The sequence below is a fragment of the Lygodium microphyllum genome, chromosome 25 (assembly GCF_053477565.2).
Source record: "Lygodium microphyllum isolate KBCC chromosome 25, Lygodium_microphyllum_v1.1.10, whole genome shotgun sequence".
NCBI lineage: Eukaryota > Viridiplantae > Streptophyta > Polypodiopsida > Schizaeales > Lygodiaceae > Lygodium > Lygodium microphyllum.
In genome coordinates, this window is record NC_141159.1 from 58659533 (window position 1) to 58674396 (window position 14864).

Sequence of the window (14864 nt, forward strand, 5' to 3'; positions counted from 1 at the left end):
GAAAGGCTCATAGCCTCCATATTTTTTTTTTTAAACGAGAAGAAAATAAAAGAACGAAAAAATAAAAAAGCACCCACGATCACAACACCGTGCCTAGGGGTCCTCAAATTAGGTGCGTCCAGTGACCTTGGTCGGCTGGCTCCGTCCCTAGTCCCCTAGCCCCCTAGCATCACCCACAATAGTTCAGGGCACATCAAGGGCAGGACAGCCCTAGGGAGCTTGTCTCGCCTGTGGTTAGACCTGTCACCCTGAACCATTCACACAATTCCCTCTTACACTCTGCCTTAAAACCATGGCAATCAATTGGGGCATGCACCGCACGAATGGCCATGCACAGTACACCGTCCTCATCGCACCGGCCCCATGTCTACCACCTAAGGATAGTACACTATCCCTGGGTTCTATCCTGCTACGTCGTACAATCACAATGCATAAGATGTTGCACCCACCTTCATGCGTACTTCTTTCTGTCATAAACCACTTTGCTTCATCCACACAACATTATGAGAAACCAGGCCGCAGTCTTCTACCTACGTAATATCTAAGTATGCACGAGCACTCACATAATATCTGCACCAAAGTCTATACACAGTTTGGGTCCTCAAGTGTAGGACAGTACTCCAGGCTTGCTTAGAGTTCGACCTGTCTCCCAAACTAATCCAAATATGTATTGTGCACGCTACGAAGACTAGCACTACCCCTTAGGGAGAGACCACCTGAGAGGTTTTCCAATTGCAGGTATTAAAGACTCCAACGAAAGCGTCGTCAGCTCTACATCAACACTCAACCCTAAACTCTTGTCCTTTACTTCATCATGCAAACCACCAGTGAATCATCACGAGCAAGATCCACCATGAGCATCCCACGCACACCAAACCCCGCGCCAGCCATGAGTGGCCATTCCTAACAAAGAGTAGCCCTATCGCCACCTACAACAATCATATCACCAGCCAATCGGAACAGCACAATGCCACCAACGCCCTTCCTCCGCACCAACATAAGAACTTCTCCAAGGCAAACCACAACAACCCTTCCACCCACGTCTTCGGTGCAAGCTCTGCATGCTACCTTCGACGCAGAGTGCCATGGGACTCGCACTCGTCTAGGAGGGGGGTAATGTTAACCCCAACATGAAGAAAGCAAAAGGAAATAAAAAAGACGCAGGGCAAAGGCGGAAAAAAGGTAGCTCGACTGAAGAAAGAAGATGAGAAAAGGCCAAAAGCGCAAGGACAAACTTAAAAAGTCCAAGGCAACTGGAAAAGGGGAAAGATGCATTTTAAAATACCAAGGCGCACCCTGAAATCTTGTAAAAGAGTGCCAGGCGGTGGAAAATCCAGAAAGCTAAAATAGAAGACAAAGACAAAGGCCAAGGCAAAGAGAAACGAAAGACAAAGGTGCACAAGGAAAAGTGCAAGTCAAAACTTTTGTAAAAGAGCACAAGCGCATCATGGTTTAATTCAAGGAGCGCCGGGCTCTCACCCGTGCAAATTGTAAATGTAGATGGGCGGTGGAAAGAAAGCTAGGAAGATAGAAGGACAATGGGAAAAAGGGCCTAGGCTACGGCCGACCATGTAAAAAAGGGGAAAAGGGGATGACCGCCCAAAAGGGATTTAGGGTTTTGTATATAAAGTTGTTCTCTATCCTTAAGGAGGAGGAAGCATCCTCTTCAGATGATGAGGAAAAAGTTCACTAACTTGACATCACCCCACCGAAAAAGCCATTGCTGCATTAGGTGAAGCAACTCTATGACCAAAATAATCCTATGCCTGCATCTGTTGAGGAGAAGTGAGAGACGGCCCAAGGAGGTCTCAGAGAATAGAGGAGCAAAGAAGGGCATCTACTCACATAGTCAATATGGCCTTGATGGCTGAGATTATGAGAGAAGTAAAGGAGCCAACTGACTTAGAAGAAGCACTTGCAGATCCAGAATGGAAGGCAGCTATGCAAGCCGAGTATGACAACATAATGAAGAATGATACTTGGGAGCTAGTGGATAAGCCTGCAAAGCAGAAGGTTATTGGCACCAAGTGGATCTGGAAGCTAAAGTACAAGGCTGATGGTACCTTAGAAAAGTACAAAACCAGATTGGTTGCACAGGGATTTTCACAGGTTGAAGGGTTTGATTTTCAAGAGTCATAGCAAGGAAAAGACATCCATACAAGTATTTTGAATATATGTTTCTAGTGTACTTGAACAGAATTTTTAGATAGCAGAGCTTGTCCACCAAAATAGTCTAAATTTCCAATATTAAGTTCTAATGACTTATTGAGAACTTTGGATGGATCCAAATACATACAAGGATCTATTTTGAATGGTACAAGTCATCCAAGACCAAATCTATCAAAAAGCGATGTGTTTTATGACGAGAACCACTGTTTTTGGATATTCTAAGAAGATTTTTGCAATTTTGCCCGTGTTGACCAATAGAGTAAAGTTCTTCTGATCGTTTTTAGTCCCTAGATAACCATATTCGAAGTTCATATGACAAAATTATGACCGAAATAGGGTCACAACCAGACTCAAGACTTGCAGAAAACCAAAAACAAGGAAAGCAAAAAGCAAAGGCAAAGAAGGAAAAAGCAAGCTTTTGTGTATAAAAAGCAAACAAGGGATAAAGTTGTATGAATAGAAGGATGGATGAACAAGAAGGTCTAGCCAAATCAAATCAAAGCCTGAGTCTAAGAAACTGATTGCTAGAATGGCCGCTATTCGCACAATACTTGCAGTGGTCGCCCACAAGCAATGGCCAGTTTACCAAATGGATATTAAGTCAATGTTCTTAAATGGTGACCTCAAGGAGGAGGTGTACATGGCTCAACCACTAGGATTTGAGGCCCCCCATTTTGAGAACAAAGTGTGTAAGCTAAAGAAGGCATTGTATGGGCTGAAACAAGCCCCTAGAGCATGGTATCAGCAAATAGATAAGTTCTTTTTAAACTTAAACTTCAAAAGATGTGCGTTAGATGCTAACTTGTATGTTTACATAGATGGTAAAAAGTCTGCAGTGATTGTTCTATATGTGGACGGCCTTCTTATTACAGGTAACTATGAAGATATGAGCAACCAAAGTCGAAAGGCTTTGAGTTCTGAGTTTGAAATGACAAACTTGGGCTTGTTGCACTATTGTTTGGGGATTGAAGTCTAGCAAGAGCCAGGAAAGATCTTCATCTCTCTCAGAAGAAGTATGCATGGGAAATCCTGAAGGCATTTGGCATGACCGAGTGCAAGGAGATAGCTACACCTATGGAGGTTGTCTACTTGTGTAACATTAGACTAGATATCAGTTTTGATGTTGGTGTTTTGAGCATGTTCTCAAACAAACCTCATGAGAGTCATTGGAAAGCTAGGATACAGGTGCTCAAATTCTTGAAGGAAACTCTTAACTATGGTATCACATATAGTTTCAGAACTTCTCTTGTGGGGAACTATGACTCAAATTGGGCAGGAGAGAGTGATTCTACGAAGTCAATTTCTGGTTATTGTTTATCTTTGGGTTCGTGAATTTTCTCTTGGATTAGTAAGAAGCAACCAACAATGGCATTGTCTTCTACCGAAGCATAGTACAAGGTAGCTTGTTTTGCTGCACGTGAAGCAGTATGGTTGAGAAGGATCCTATGGCATATGGGAGTGTAGGATGAAGAACCAATGTGTTGAGATGTGACAATCAGAGTTGCATCGCCATTGCCAAAAATCCAGTGTTTCATGCCCGCACCATACATATAGAGATCCAATATCACTATATGCGTGATTTGATCGAGGATGGGATAGTGGAACTGGTCTACTATCCAATAGAGGAGAATGGAGCGGATATCTTCATCAAAGCACTTATGAAGGATCTACTTCAAGTTCATCTTCAGAGACTCAGCATTGGTGGGCCGAGGAGATAGTTCACCTGTGGGTGGACATTGGGGGGGGGGGGGGGGGGAGTGTTAGATATGCTCAATTCCCCACCCTCATAAGGTGCCACCAATGATCCATGGTGCTCGAAGTTGTACGGCCCCCATTATGAGAAGAAGCCATATGTGAGCCTGGATATTGGTTGAGTCCTGACTTGTATGTAAGATGAGGTCTATGTGACTGGATGGCAAAAAGGTGACCGTTGTGGGTCTAATCTTTGGGTTAGACATAGTAGTTAAGATGGTAGCACCTCGAGGCACATTGCATCAAGTTGCGGGGTAAGGGAGTTATCAGGGGGCCTAGCCAATAGTAAAGGAAATATTCACTAGCCAACTAGTGGAGGTGCACATGGAAGGTCAACAAACACATGTGCATATGGAAGGTCAACAAACACATGTGCACATGGAAGGTCAATAGACACAGGTGCATATGGAAGGTCATCCATCATGACCCCCTTCACAGGCTATAAAAGCTAAACCCCTTCACAACCATTGATCAACTATCTTTCTCCCAGTTAGAGTTGTTCTAGCTAGCCTTAAGCTCTTCACCTATCTTCTGTCTAGATCGCCATCTAAGCTTCACAGTGGAAGCGCATGGGTGGACAGAGCCATCTTTGTATCAGTTGTTTGGAGCTAAATAATTTTTTTAATTCTCCTCTTATCTGTTGTGTACTCTCTATCTCTTTCTCATATTTTGTTCACTGCGCCGTATAATTTTTACAAAAATTTCACATTTGGCTATGTCTTCATCTTTGTTAGAGGTGATGTTCTTGGGTATCTAGGGTGCAAAAATGCACTATATTGTCTACTATCGAGGTTAAATACATTACCACCACTGAGGCTTGCAAGGAGGCCTTATGGTCAGGCCATTTGGTTGTAGAACTTAGTATCATAAACATGACTCCTACATTGCATTCGGACTCTATGAATGCCATCCAGTTGGCACACAATCCAATCTTTCATGTGAAGACAAAGCGTATTGAGGTCAATTATCACTTTATAAGAGAGGTGGTTGAAAACAAGCATATAAAGCTTGTCAATATCTCCAGAGGTGATAATCTTGATGATGGGCAGAGGATGAGATGACGTCTATTCCTCATCCAATTGTGCTCATATGTACACATTATACATTCTTGCTCTCTTTTCTTACTCCAACCTCCATAGCCCTTGCTTCTTGCTTCTATTTTTGCTTTCATTCTTACTCATCCTTTCCACCTTTCATTGACCCCAATCTAAAGCTATGCTCAAAGATATGGGCCTATAGATTCAAGCCATTTGGTATGACATTAAGGCTGTCTAACACTGGTAGAAGTGTTACGAGGACCTCTAAAGGATCGTCCAAACCTTCAAGGAAGGTAACATGCTTTTTTCTAAGGTTGAGAGAGCTCATTGCCGCTGGGGAAATACAAGAAGCTTAGTCCAAGGTAGTATGGACCTTGTGAAGTCATCAAGGTGCTAGGAATATAATCCCACAAACTTGAACCAACACCCCACCTGAAGGTACATAATGTATTCTATGTGAGCCTACTTAAGATCTATGTATGCATATGATCCTGAGTATGTACTTAATGATGAGAAGATAGTGATGCGTAATTGAACATGCAACCTAAAAGGATCCAAGAACACCTTGTATAATGGAAGGACTATCGTGAGAAAGATGCCACTTGGGTTGACAATGTAACTTTTTTGAAAGGATTCTCAATTTCTCTTTAGAAGAGGATATATCAATTCCTTGATGGGAGGATGTAATATTCTGAGCATGCAGCTAATACTAATAATATAAAATGGATTTCAAACAAATAAATGAATGTGTGAAAGATATCAAATAAGTTATTCAAATAATGAAATGTAAATTATTGACATATTTACATATGCATGATTTGTTGAACGCAAGTAATACAATTTACATTGTATAATTAAAATATGAAAAACACTACACGTTTTAAGATGGGCTATTTAATGTTCAAAACAGAAAACAGTAATTGCATGGATGTGTTCTAAAAAATTTAGTCGCTCTACAATTTTATGTCATGTTAATCCAACTTTAAGAGTCACTAAGCCTAACCCACGAAACAAGGATGAAAAGTACTTTTAGTGCAATAATATATTGGGAGAAGAGAAAAGAAATTAGAAGTGGGGAAAAAAAAGAATTTGGCATCTTAGTGAATATAGAGGGGCAAAAAACAAATTGGCTTTTTGGGGAGAAGACATGCTCAACAAAGCTAAACAAGAATTAGAGCAATTATTTAAAACAAAAAAGAGAAAGAGGAAAAAGTATATCATACTCTCTCTTTTCCCTCTCTCCCAAACATCTATATGAGCCCTCCCCTTTGGGTAGAAAACCATGGATTCTAAACATTGTGAGAGTGGTCAAACCATCAAAGGTGCCTAACCTTGAGGACAATAGGATTCCAACTATGCAAAGCATTTGGATGGGGTGCCTTGTACTAGATGTAGTATCCCTTAAGATCTTAGGATATTGAAGTCTTCTTTTTGTTGGTATTGAATTCATACCTAGCAAAGATTTAATGTCACACCTCTTCTAAATTCTTTATACACCATCTCTTTCTTCCTAGCCACTTACTCTAGAGTCTAGTCCTTGAATTAACCTAAGCATTCTTCATCCATGTGTATGCTCCTTTGCCTCGACCTTGCTTCCATTGTTGCCACAAATGAGAGAAGATGTCAACAATGAGCTCAAGGAGACGAAGAGAAAAAGAAAGATTCACGAACCACATCTCTCACTCTCCCATGATCTCAACTCACACACTCTTGCTCTCATTCGACTCAACAAAGAGATGGGATGGAGAAGAAGGGGAAAGAGTGTATGGAGGTTCTCATAGCCATGTCCCTTACTCCGCACACACATGCATATACTCACACTTTCTTTCCTTCACTCTCACTCTTAAGACAATAGAGTAGTAAGAAGGAAAAGTTTGCATGCACATGAATAGCTTGTCTTTTGTACATGAACTTTAGGATTAGGGTTTCCCCATCCCCTTTGGGTATCCAACCCCTTTTTGTGGCCTCATGGCTAGACTTACCTCCAATTTCATGCACCTAGACCTCCATCTTGATCCAAAAATATTTGACTAATACATTTTGTGACCAGATGGTGCTATTTCATCAGACAGGAGGGAGCATGGCTCTCAATCCAATTGATATTCCATTTTCCAAAAATTATGAGCCTTTTTCTATTTGCAATAACAAACATCCTTGAATATGTTGAGAGAGTAATCTTAGAAGAGAAGAACCAATAGCTAATAGGGCCCCTTCTTATAGTAGGGAGTTCTAGTAGCTCTCAATGCCCTAGGCTCTAGAAAGTCATCGAGACATGATGGCATTACAATTGAATTTGTTAAGTAGTTTTGGGTTGATTTTGAGCCTTGGATATCAAGAATGATCAACCATCATTGGGAGCAAGGATATACCCCGCCGCCGCAACCCCCCCCCCCCCCGCCCCCTCCCCCCTCGTGGCCCCCAAGCTCCTCATGGTGGTTGAAAGGCATCATGACCCTAATTTCCAAATAGAATCTTTGCTCTAAGCTTTTCCATTGAAGGCCTATTGTGTTGATGAGCGTGGTTTATAGAGTTTTCATTACATTCATTGCAAATTGAATGTCACCTCTATTGCAAATATACATTAGTAAAATGCAATATGGCTTTATCAACAATATGTTCTCAATGCCATAAATCCATAATAGTGGCCCTTAGCTTCTCCTTCAACTTTTACAAATTAGCTCTAATCGGTGTAATGGAAGATGATTTCAGTAAATTGGGTTGGAAGGGCAAAGTGATAGGAAGAGGCCAAGCATACAGGTGCCTAGGATTCCCAATTGAGGCAAATATCAATGAGAGTTCCAGAATCAATTGGATTTTAGAGAAATTGAGGAACAAATTAGGTTATTGGAGTTCGACAAAATGGCCCATTCATGCAAAATCAAAAGTATTCTGACTTTTCATATACTTGCATTGTGTTCCTGCCTTCCACTAACAATGTGGAATGCAAGCACCTCTAAATAATGGAACTCTCTAATCAGGAAATTCTTGTGGGGAAAGCTAATAGAAATAAGTATCTCGCTCCAATTAGAATGGATGTCCTCAAAGAGGAGCAAGAGGCTAGGGGCCTCACCTTAGTAGACATTAGCACAAGGAAAGCATGATACTTAGTGCTCAACTCCTCGCCCATTGCTACTAGTTACAAGATACTCCTTGGGTACACATGCTCTTAGGGATCCTGGAAATAAAAAACAAGGGACTTTGCAACTCATGGAACCTCTTTGGAATTGACTTAATCAATTGTCAAGCAATAAGCGACTTTAAAGGCAAGATCTAATCATAGATATTGCTTACTCCTCGACAAAGCTCTTTGACATGGGAGAAGGAGCCAATGAAATGAAGGAGGAGAATGTCTTCTAGTCATGGTCTTTCCATCCACCCATAGCTAAAGTTATTGGCAAAAGAGGTATCTACATTAGCAAGCTAGGGAACTTTGAAGTTCACAATGAAGGCAATATGATGGGCTTTGAGGAAGTTAAGGCAAGCAAGAGACTATCTCAAGCCAATGAAATTGGATGGGAAGTGGTTTTGTACAATCTTTGAGGCTTTAGGTATGTGGATAGAAGCCAGTAGGAAGGGCCTAGATTACCTTTCTAGAATTGCAAGGGGAAGAGTGTAGTATCCACTCTCAAAACCAGTGTGGTAAGGAGTGTTTTCAAAAGTTAGGTAACTCATAGAAATCAGTTGGGGAGAGTTTGGGATGGCTTCATAGAGCAAAATAAATTAAACAAAGCCTTAATAAATAATTGGAACATTAGTCTTCCCTTGAAAGATAGAGTATTTCTTTGGCATACACTTTTAAGTGCGCTCCTTACATGAGGGAATTTGAGAAGAAGAGGCATTTGTGTGGTTTGTTGCAAATGTGGCGAAATTGAGTTATCGAGGCATTTTTTTTGGGACAGTTGCTTCTCAAACGTGTCTGGCTATGCTTCATCAATCACCATGGCATCATCAGAGGGGATTAGACCCTTAGAGAGGCATGCATTTTTGGGATCTAGGAGCCTTTTGGCTCATGCCAAGGATTACCATTTTAGGTACGTTGACTGTTTACACTTAAGGCAATATGGGAGGTCAGATGCAAAGCGCAGATGGCTGGATATCTCTTTCAAGAGTCAATGGTTTATTGTGCCACTAAATAGGTTAGGTAAGTCTGGGTCATTGGTTCTAAACTGCCAACTACACTACATGGTAAGTTTCATGATATGTGAACTATTCTGCTGATTTCACAAAGCCTTGGGATGCAAGGTGGTTGTAACTCAGATATTTTATCGATGAATTCCACTAGTTAACCTTCATTGCACGTGTCACTGTAGTATGCTATTTTGCACATCTAACGGAAGAAACAGTACCGTAGCGGGAGTTTACTTCTGCAAAATTTGTATGTGAAATATTATCCCGCGTCGAAGGCTTGTTTGACTGTTGCTGTGCAAACCCTAACGAAGGGCTCTCCCGGGGCGTCCCGTCAGCAGCCATGGCGACCACCAAAGTGCAGCGGATTATGACACAGCCTATAGTACGTTTGAGAGAGAGACAGACAGTTTGTGCGTGCGTGCGTGTTTCTCTTCGTTTTTCGCCGTCTCTTTGGCTGTATAGTAGCTGACATCTCCCTTCTTTTGCTTTTCGTGCTTTCTTGACCTGCAGAATCTTATATTTCGATTTCTTCAAAGTGTATGCGGGCGGACTCCATTCCCTTTTTTGTTTTTTTCCAGGATTTTCTTCACCATTTTGTTGATGTTTTGCTGTTTCTTCTTCTAGAAATCCCGTATCCAAATCTGGCTTTTCGAGCAGAAAGATCTGAGGATTGAAGGGCGCATCATTGTAAGATCTTAACTTGCACAGAAAATCCTAGTATCTGAAATTCTTGTATGCTAGGTTTAGAGTTGCGGAACCGTTCAGTCATATATACTTCCAGTCGAAAACTAGCGTCAGTGTATCTGGAAGGGAGATTTACGATGGCGATGATCTATGCAAGTTAGATTGGACATAGAGAAGTTCGTAGTGAAGTTTGCTTCTCTATTGATTAACTTCCAAGTTAGAGCAAATGCAAACAAGGCTTTATTTGGGGACTTCGATTGTCTAATGCCTAGTCTAGTGATAGTTTTTATCAAATGCACGGTTGAATGTGAAATTGGATTTAATTTAGATCTATTGTTTATTGCACTACCTTAAGAAGGAGGGATTAGTTAGTTAATAGTTGTAAGTATAGGTATACACGTCAGGAAGAAGGCTTGAAAATGGTTCTTTAGTGGTTACACATAAGTTGCCTAGAACGCTTTAGTCATGAAAACACATTCCATGTTTCAACAATCGTGAAACATGCTTTGTGGTGACACTCACGTCTCTTGTGCTTTGTTTCTATGTATTTGAAGATGTATGTGATTGTTTGTTGAACATGAGGTAAGTGAAGGATGAAGTGTTTCAATTGTGTAATGTGTTTTGCATTCACCTATTTGAACAAGCCTTTTTAAGCTAATAGAGATGCATCATACATTACATCTTAGTTAGTTCATTTAAGCAGTCCCAAAATTCAAATTGAAATACTAAAAAGAGTTTTTGTTTCTCATAAGCAAACTTCCGAAGTTTGGTTGGTTTCTCATCTAAAAATAGGTGGTGTACTTAGTCATTTGGTATCCTTGATCGTTTAGTTCAGCTTGTTTCACTAAATCTTCATGATCACATACTTGCTAGCTCCATTGTGTGTTTTCACTCCTTCCCAATTGTTGTTATGGCCATCCTCAAATTGTTGTTGGGAGGACTTTTTTGGGAGACCTAAAACTTGACTGGGAAACTAAAATAAACTTATATGCTTAGTCATGGCGAGAGTCATTCAGAATAGTTTTGTGCATCAATAGTTAGAGGATTTGGATGGTGTTAATAGTTTAGTCAGCTCATAAGTGAGTCTGGGCATGCGCAGTGTGCGATGGGTACATCAAGATATTTTGGGTATTTTTTATTGTCATCATTGTGGTGATTTGGGTCATTTATTGCTGGCTGACTACATACTAATGTTGGCCGATTTGTTTATTTCTTGATATTATTTTATATCTATGTATTCTAGCTCCCTTATCCTTAGAGAATATCATCATTACTTCTAGAATCCTAGTAGATGTCTTGTTTATTTCTTGGCATTATTTTATATCTTTTTATTCTAACTCCCTTCTTTTTAGAGAGTATCATCATTACTTGCAGATTCCTAGTGAAGGTCCTATTGGAGAGAGGGGGCTAGTGCCAATGCCAGTGACTCAGTGTTGTACATGATTGTTTTGTGTTTGATACATGGGTTCTATTTCTCGAGCACATCTTTGAGTTCTCCCTTTGTAGTGTTCTTTTGTTTTCTCTTTTCTCTTGTGTTGTGTAATCTATTACAATAGTCTTTTATGCTTCCATCGGTGTATCCACTTTTGACGTGGTCTCAAAAGTCCAAGTTCAGGCTTTGGGTGTTGGTTTTTGTTGTGGAAAGTCTGCTCTCATATCTATTAGCTTTTGATCAACTTTTTGTCTGCTACAGCCTCGGTGACTTGTTTCTATTGTGAATTTGCTTGATTTTTGTTTCTATAGTGTGTAATTTATGTCAATTGTATGCATTTTTGATCATTTGCATTATTTTAATATTGACAGTTGTATTTAATACCCTTTTTGTGTGCGTTTTAACTTGTAGCTATTTCGTTTTCACCGTTTAATGCTTGTGTAACCTAGGTGGTAGTGTTTTTAGCCTTTTGACAATGATTTGTGATTGCTTTATCCTTGATTATCTCAAATTTTGCTATCGATTTCTAATTAGCTTCCTACATTGCATGTGAACTTGATATCTGTGTAGTTTGTGTTGTGTTAGGTTGTGCTCCCTGTCTATTCTTTATGTTTTCTTCCTATTCTTTGTAGATGGCTCCTCCCTATTGTTCTACTAATGACAAGTTTCATGGCCTTGATTACTTAACACGGAGTGTTGTTAGGAAAGTATGGTTTGTGTAGAAGCAATTATGGTACGTAGTTTTTGGATCTATTGAGTATCCTCAACTTTCCACCCTTCTTGATGATTGGGACGAAGACAACCATGAGGAAGTTGTGCATGCATGGGATTTTGATGATGCTCGTGCATATTTTGCTATTCTCCCATGTATCTATGAAGAGATTCTATTGGCAATCACCTTCTACAAGACAACTTCAATGGTACGGGAAAAGCTTCAAATGTTGTACGAGGCTTCCTCGACTATGCGTGTTGTTACTCCCTACCCTATGGGTAGTTCCAATAGATGAAGTTCAAGCTGAAGAATACTATTGAGTCTTTTCTACTTTGTGTTACAGAGGTATAAGATCAGCTTTGGCACATGCAATTTGCCATTCTAGAGACTCATGTAGTTGGAATTGTACGCTGTAAGCTCCCTTTGGAGTTTGATGGATTCGCCAATGCTTTGCAAGTCCAAACATCATCGACATCAATGAGCTTTACACATATGCCCTTGGATGTTGCTTGAACACGAGGCATCATTGAGATTACAAGGGAGGCTTCCATCTCAGTATGATGGCTAAGATGAGGTATTTGCAGCTTTAGAGAGTGGTAACAAAAAGTAGAAGTTGAAGGTTTAGTGCTATCATTGTGGTAAGTGGGGATGTATGTGTAAGGATTATAAGAAATTAGCGGCTTTACAGAAGAAAAATGACAAAAAGAAAGAAAGATTCGTACTCTTTCGTAGAGTCATTCTCTGGTTTCCACTTTGACTCCGATTCCAATTCCAATTCTGACTTGGATCTTTTGGCTAAGGTGAAGCTCTAAAGGGTCCTCTTCATTAGATCGAGGGAATCGCTTGGCAGCCCCTCTTTCTATTGCTTTGTAGTGTATGTGATACGGTCATCCCCCATAACTCTCCAATACTAGAGAGAGAGTGTGAGAGGGTGATGAGGTGGGTTTGATGAGCCTCATCTTTACATATATATAGGTGAAAAGGATCCAGAGGGAGACTTTCCTTTTGGATCGGGTAGGTTTTGAAATCTTGGAGTTGGGATTGACATCTAGGTTTATGATTTGTTTCTTGGCATTATTATATGCCTATGTATTCTAGCTTCCTCCTCTTGAGTTAATATTATCATCACTTGTAGATTCTTAGTGAAGGTTTTCTTGGAGAGAGAGAGCCGGTGCCAGTGTCCACCCAGCCAATGTCATTTCTTGAGCACATATCTGAACTTGTCCTTGACTATGTTCTTTTGTTTTCTTTTGCTTTCTCTTTTCTCTTGTTGTGCAATCTATTATAACAATCTTCTATGCTTCCATCGTTGTACCCACTTTTGATAGATGGTTCATTTGAGATAAAGTTGGTTTCTTACGAGAGAACAAAGGATTGGGATGCTTCATTTGCGAGATAAAGTTGGTTGGAGTTAGGTTTATTGTAATAGGATTTGAGATCATTTGTTTTTCTAAGATATTGAAGGTACATTTTGGGGACTATCATAGTGCATGGGGGTTAAATATAGGTAGAGTAAGTCAAGGTATTTGTGTCTTGAGATAAAGATACATGCATGGCCAATCATATGAGACACCGAGGGGTGTGTATATGGTTACATGGAAACAAGGGCTTGAGAATATTAATCATAAAGATAATATTTTCTTTTGTTATGGTGAGATGTTTTTTGGGCCACCACCTTGACAAATGATGTCATGAATGGTAAGGAAGATTGTGTTTTTGTTGATGATGGGGTTGGATATGATATGTTTTTGTGTTGCTGCCAATGTAGATGATAATGGAGGTGATAGCACTATATTCGACAATACTGCCTTTTTGGGGAGGTGACAATCAAGTAAACCCCTATCGGAAGGCTGTAGAAGGTTAGTGAGGGACATGTGTTGGTGATACACAGAGATAACAAGAGGAGTGGAGGAGGTTGTTGTGTAAGGAGCTCCAGTTGATGGAACAATTATGACACATGGAGAGGTGGAGCTGAGTTGATGAGTTGAAGATGATAAAGGTCACAAGTTTGTTGTAAATAAAGAAGAGGAGGATTGATGAAGTGAAGAGGAGATGTTGCTGTTTGTGAAGTTGAACACTTGTGTTGATATGGAAGCACTATCATAGGTTAGTACATCCCATCTTTCAATGATGACAAGGGTGGATTGGTGAACCATTCTCTTGATACATTTGAAGCCTCCATCAAAAAGCAATCAACCTAGTGAATCTTTCCCTAGACTAGTGGAGACGTTGGAGGAGTTCAGCCAGCCAGTGAAAATTGGGTTCTATCTTGAGGCTGTTATATTGAGAGGGAGTTTGTTTATGTAATGCACATGATTGATTGCTTTTTGAAGGACATAGGGCTCTTAATTTTCATTGCCATAATACCCTCTATGGTGGACCTCTTTGAGAGGATATGTAGGACATACATCAACAAATTGAGTTGGATTGGACTTTATGTTGCTTGTGAGTGAATAGTTGCTGCTGATGATGGAGTCCTAATTAGAGGTGTGGTGTTGCTTGCCTCCCTTGAGTGTGTTTCTTGTGAGCTTTGATAGCTTGTGGATGATTGTGAGTAGGGAGAATTTAGGGGTTGACTCCCTCTTGCCGTTTGGGTTGTATTGACAAAGCTTGCTTGTATGCAAATGAATGTTAATGCCACTAATTTGCAAACCTTGGCTTGATAGTTGTATCTATGTGAATGAAGATTTTGAGTGTGGAGCCATCATGTCTAGTGAGAAGAGCATCTTTGTATTCACTATTCTCAATATCCTATCTATTCATCTCAAATATGTGCATGGTATTGTGGTGGTTGGTTGTGGAGTTCATAAAAAAATAGTGTACATGGTAGACATGTCTTTGTACATTATGTCTATGTGTTTTGGTTAGAAAGTTCGTGGTACTCTTATCGAGTCTTAGAGCTACAAGGTTGTCATTGTGTTTTGTATGGTTTGATGTATATATGACTATT

The 14864-nt window shown here is 40.2% G+C and overlaps 1 protein-coding gene across 1 annotated transcript in view; it reads left to right on the forward strand.

The window, feature by feature from the left end:
- The first annotated feature begins 9262 nt into the window (after positions 1-9262).
- Positions 9263-14864, forward strand: part of LOC148014259 (uncharacterized) — a 32323-nt gene continuing 26721 nt past the window's right edge. Inside the window, exons 1-3 of the mRNA XM_087667340.1 lie at positions 9263-9468; positions 9597-9623; positions 9711-9773. Of these exons, the coding sequence (XP_087523466.1) occupies positions 9427-9468; positions 9597-9623; positions 9711-9773 (132 nt within the window). The 5' untranslated portion in view covers positions 9263-9426. The remainder of the gene's footprint in view (positions 9469-9596; positions 9624-9710; positions 9774-14864) is intronic.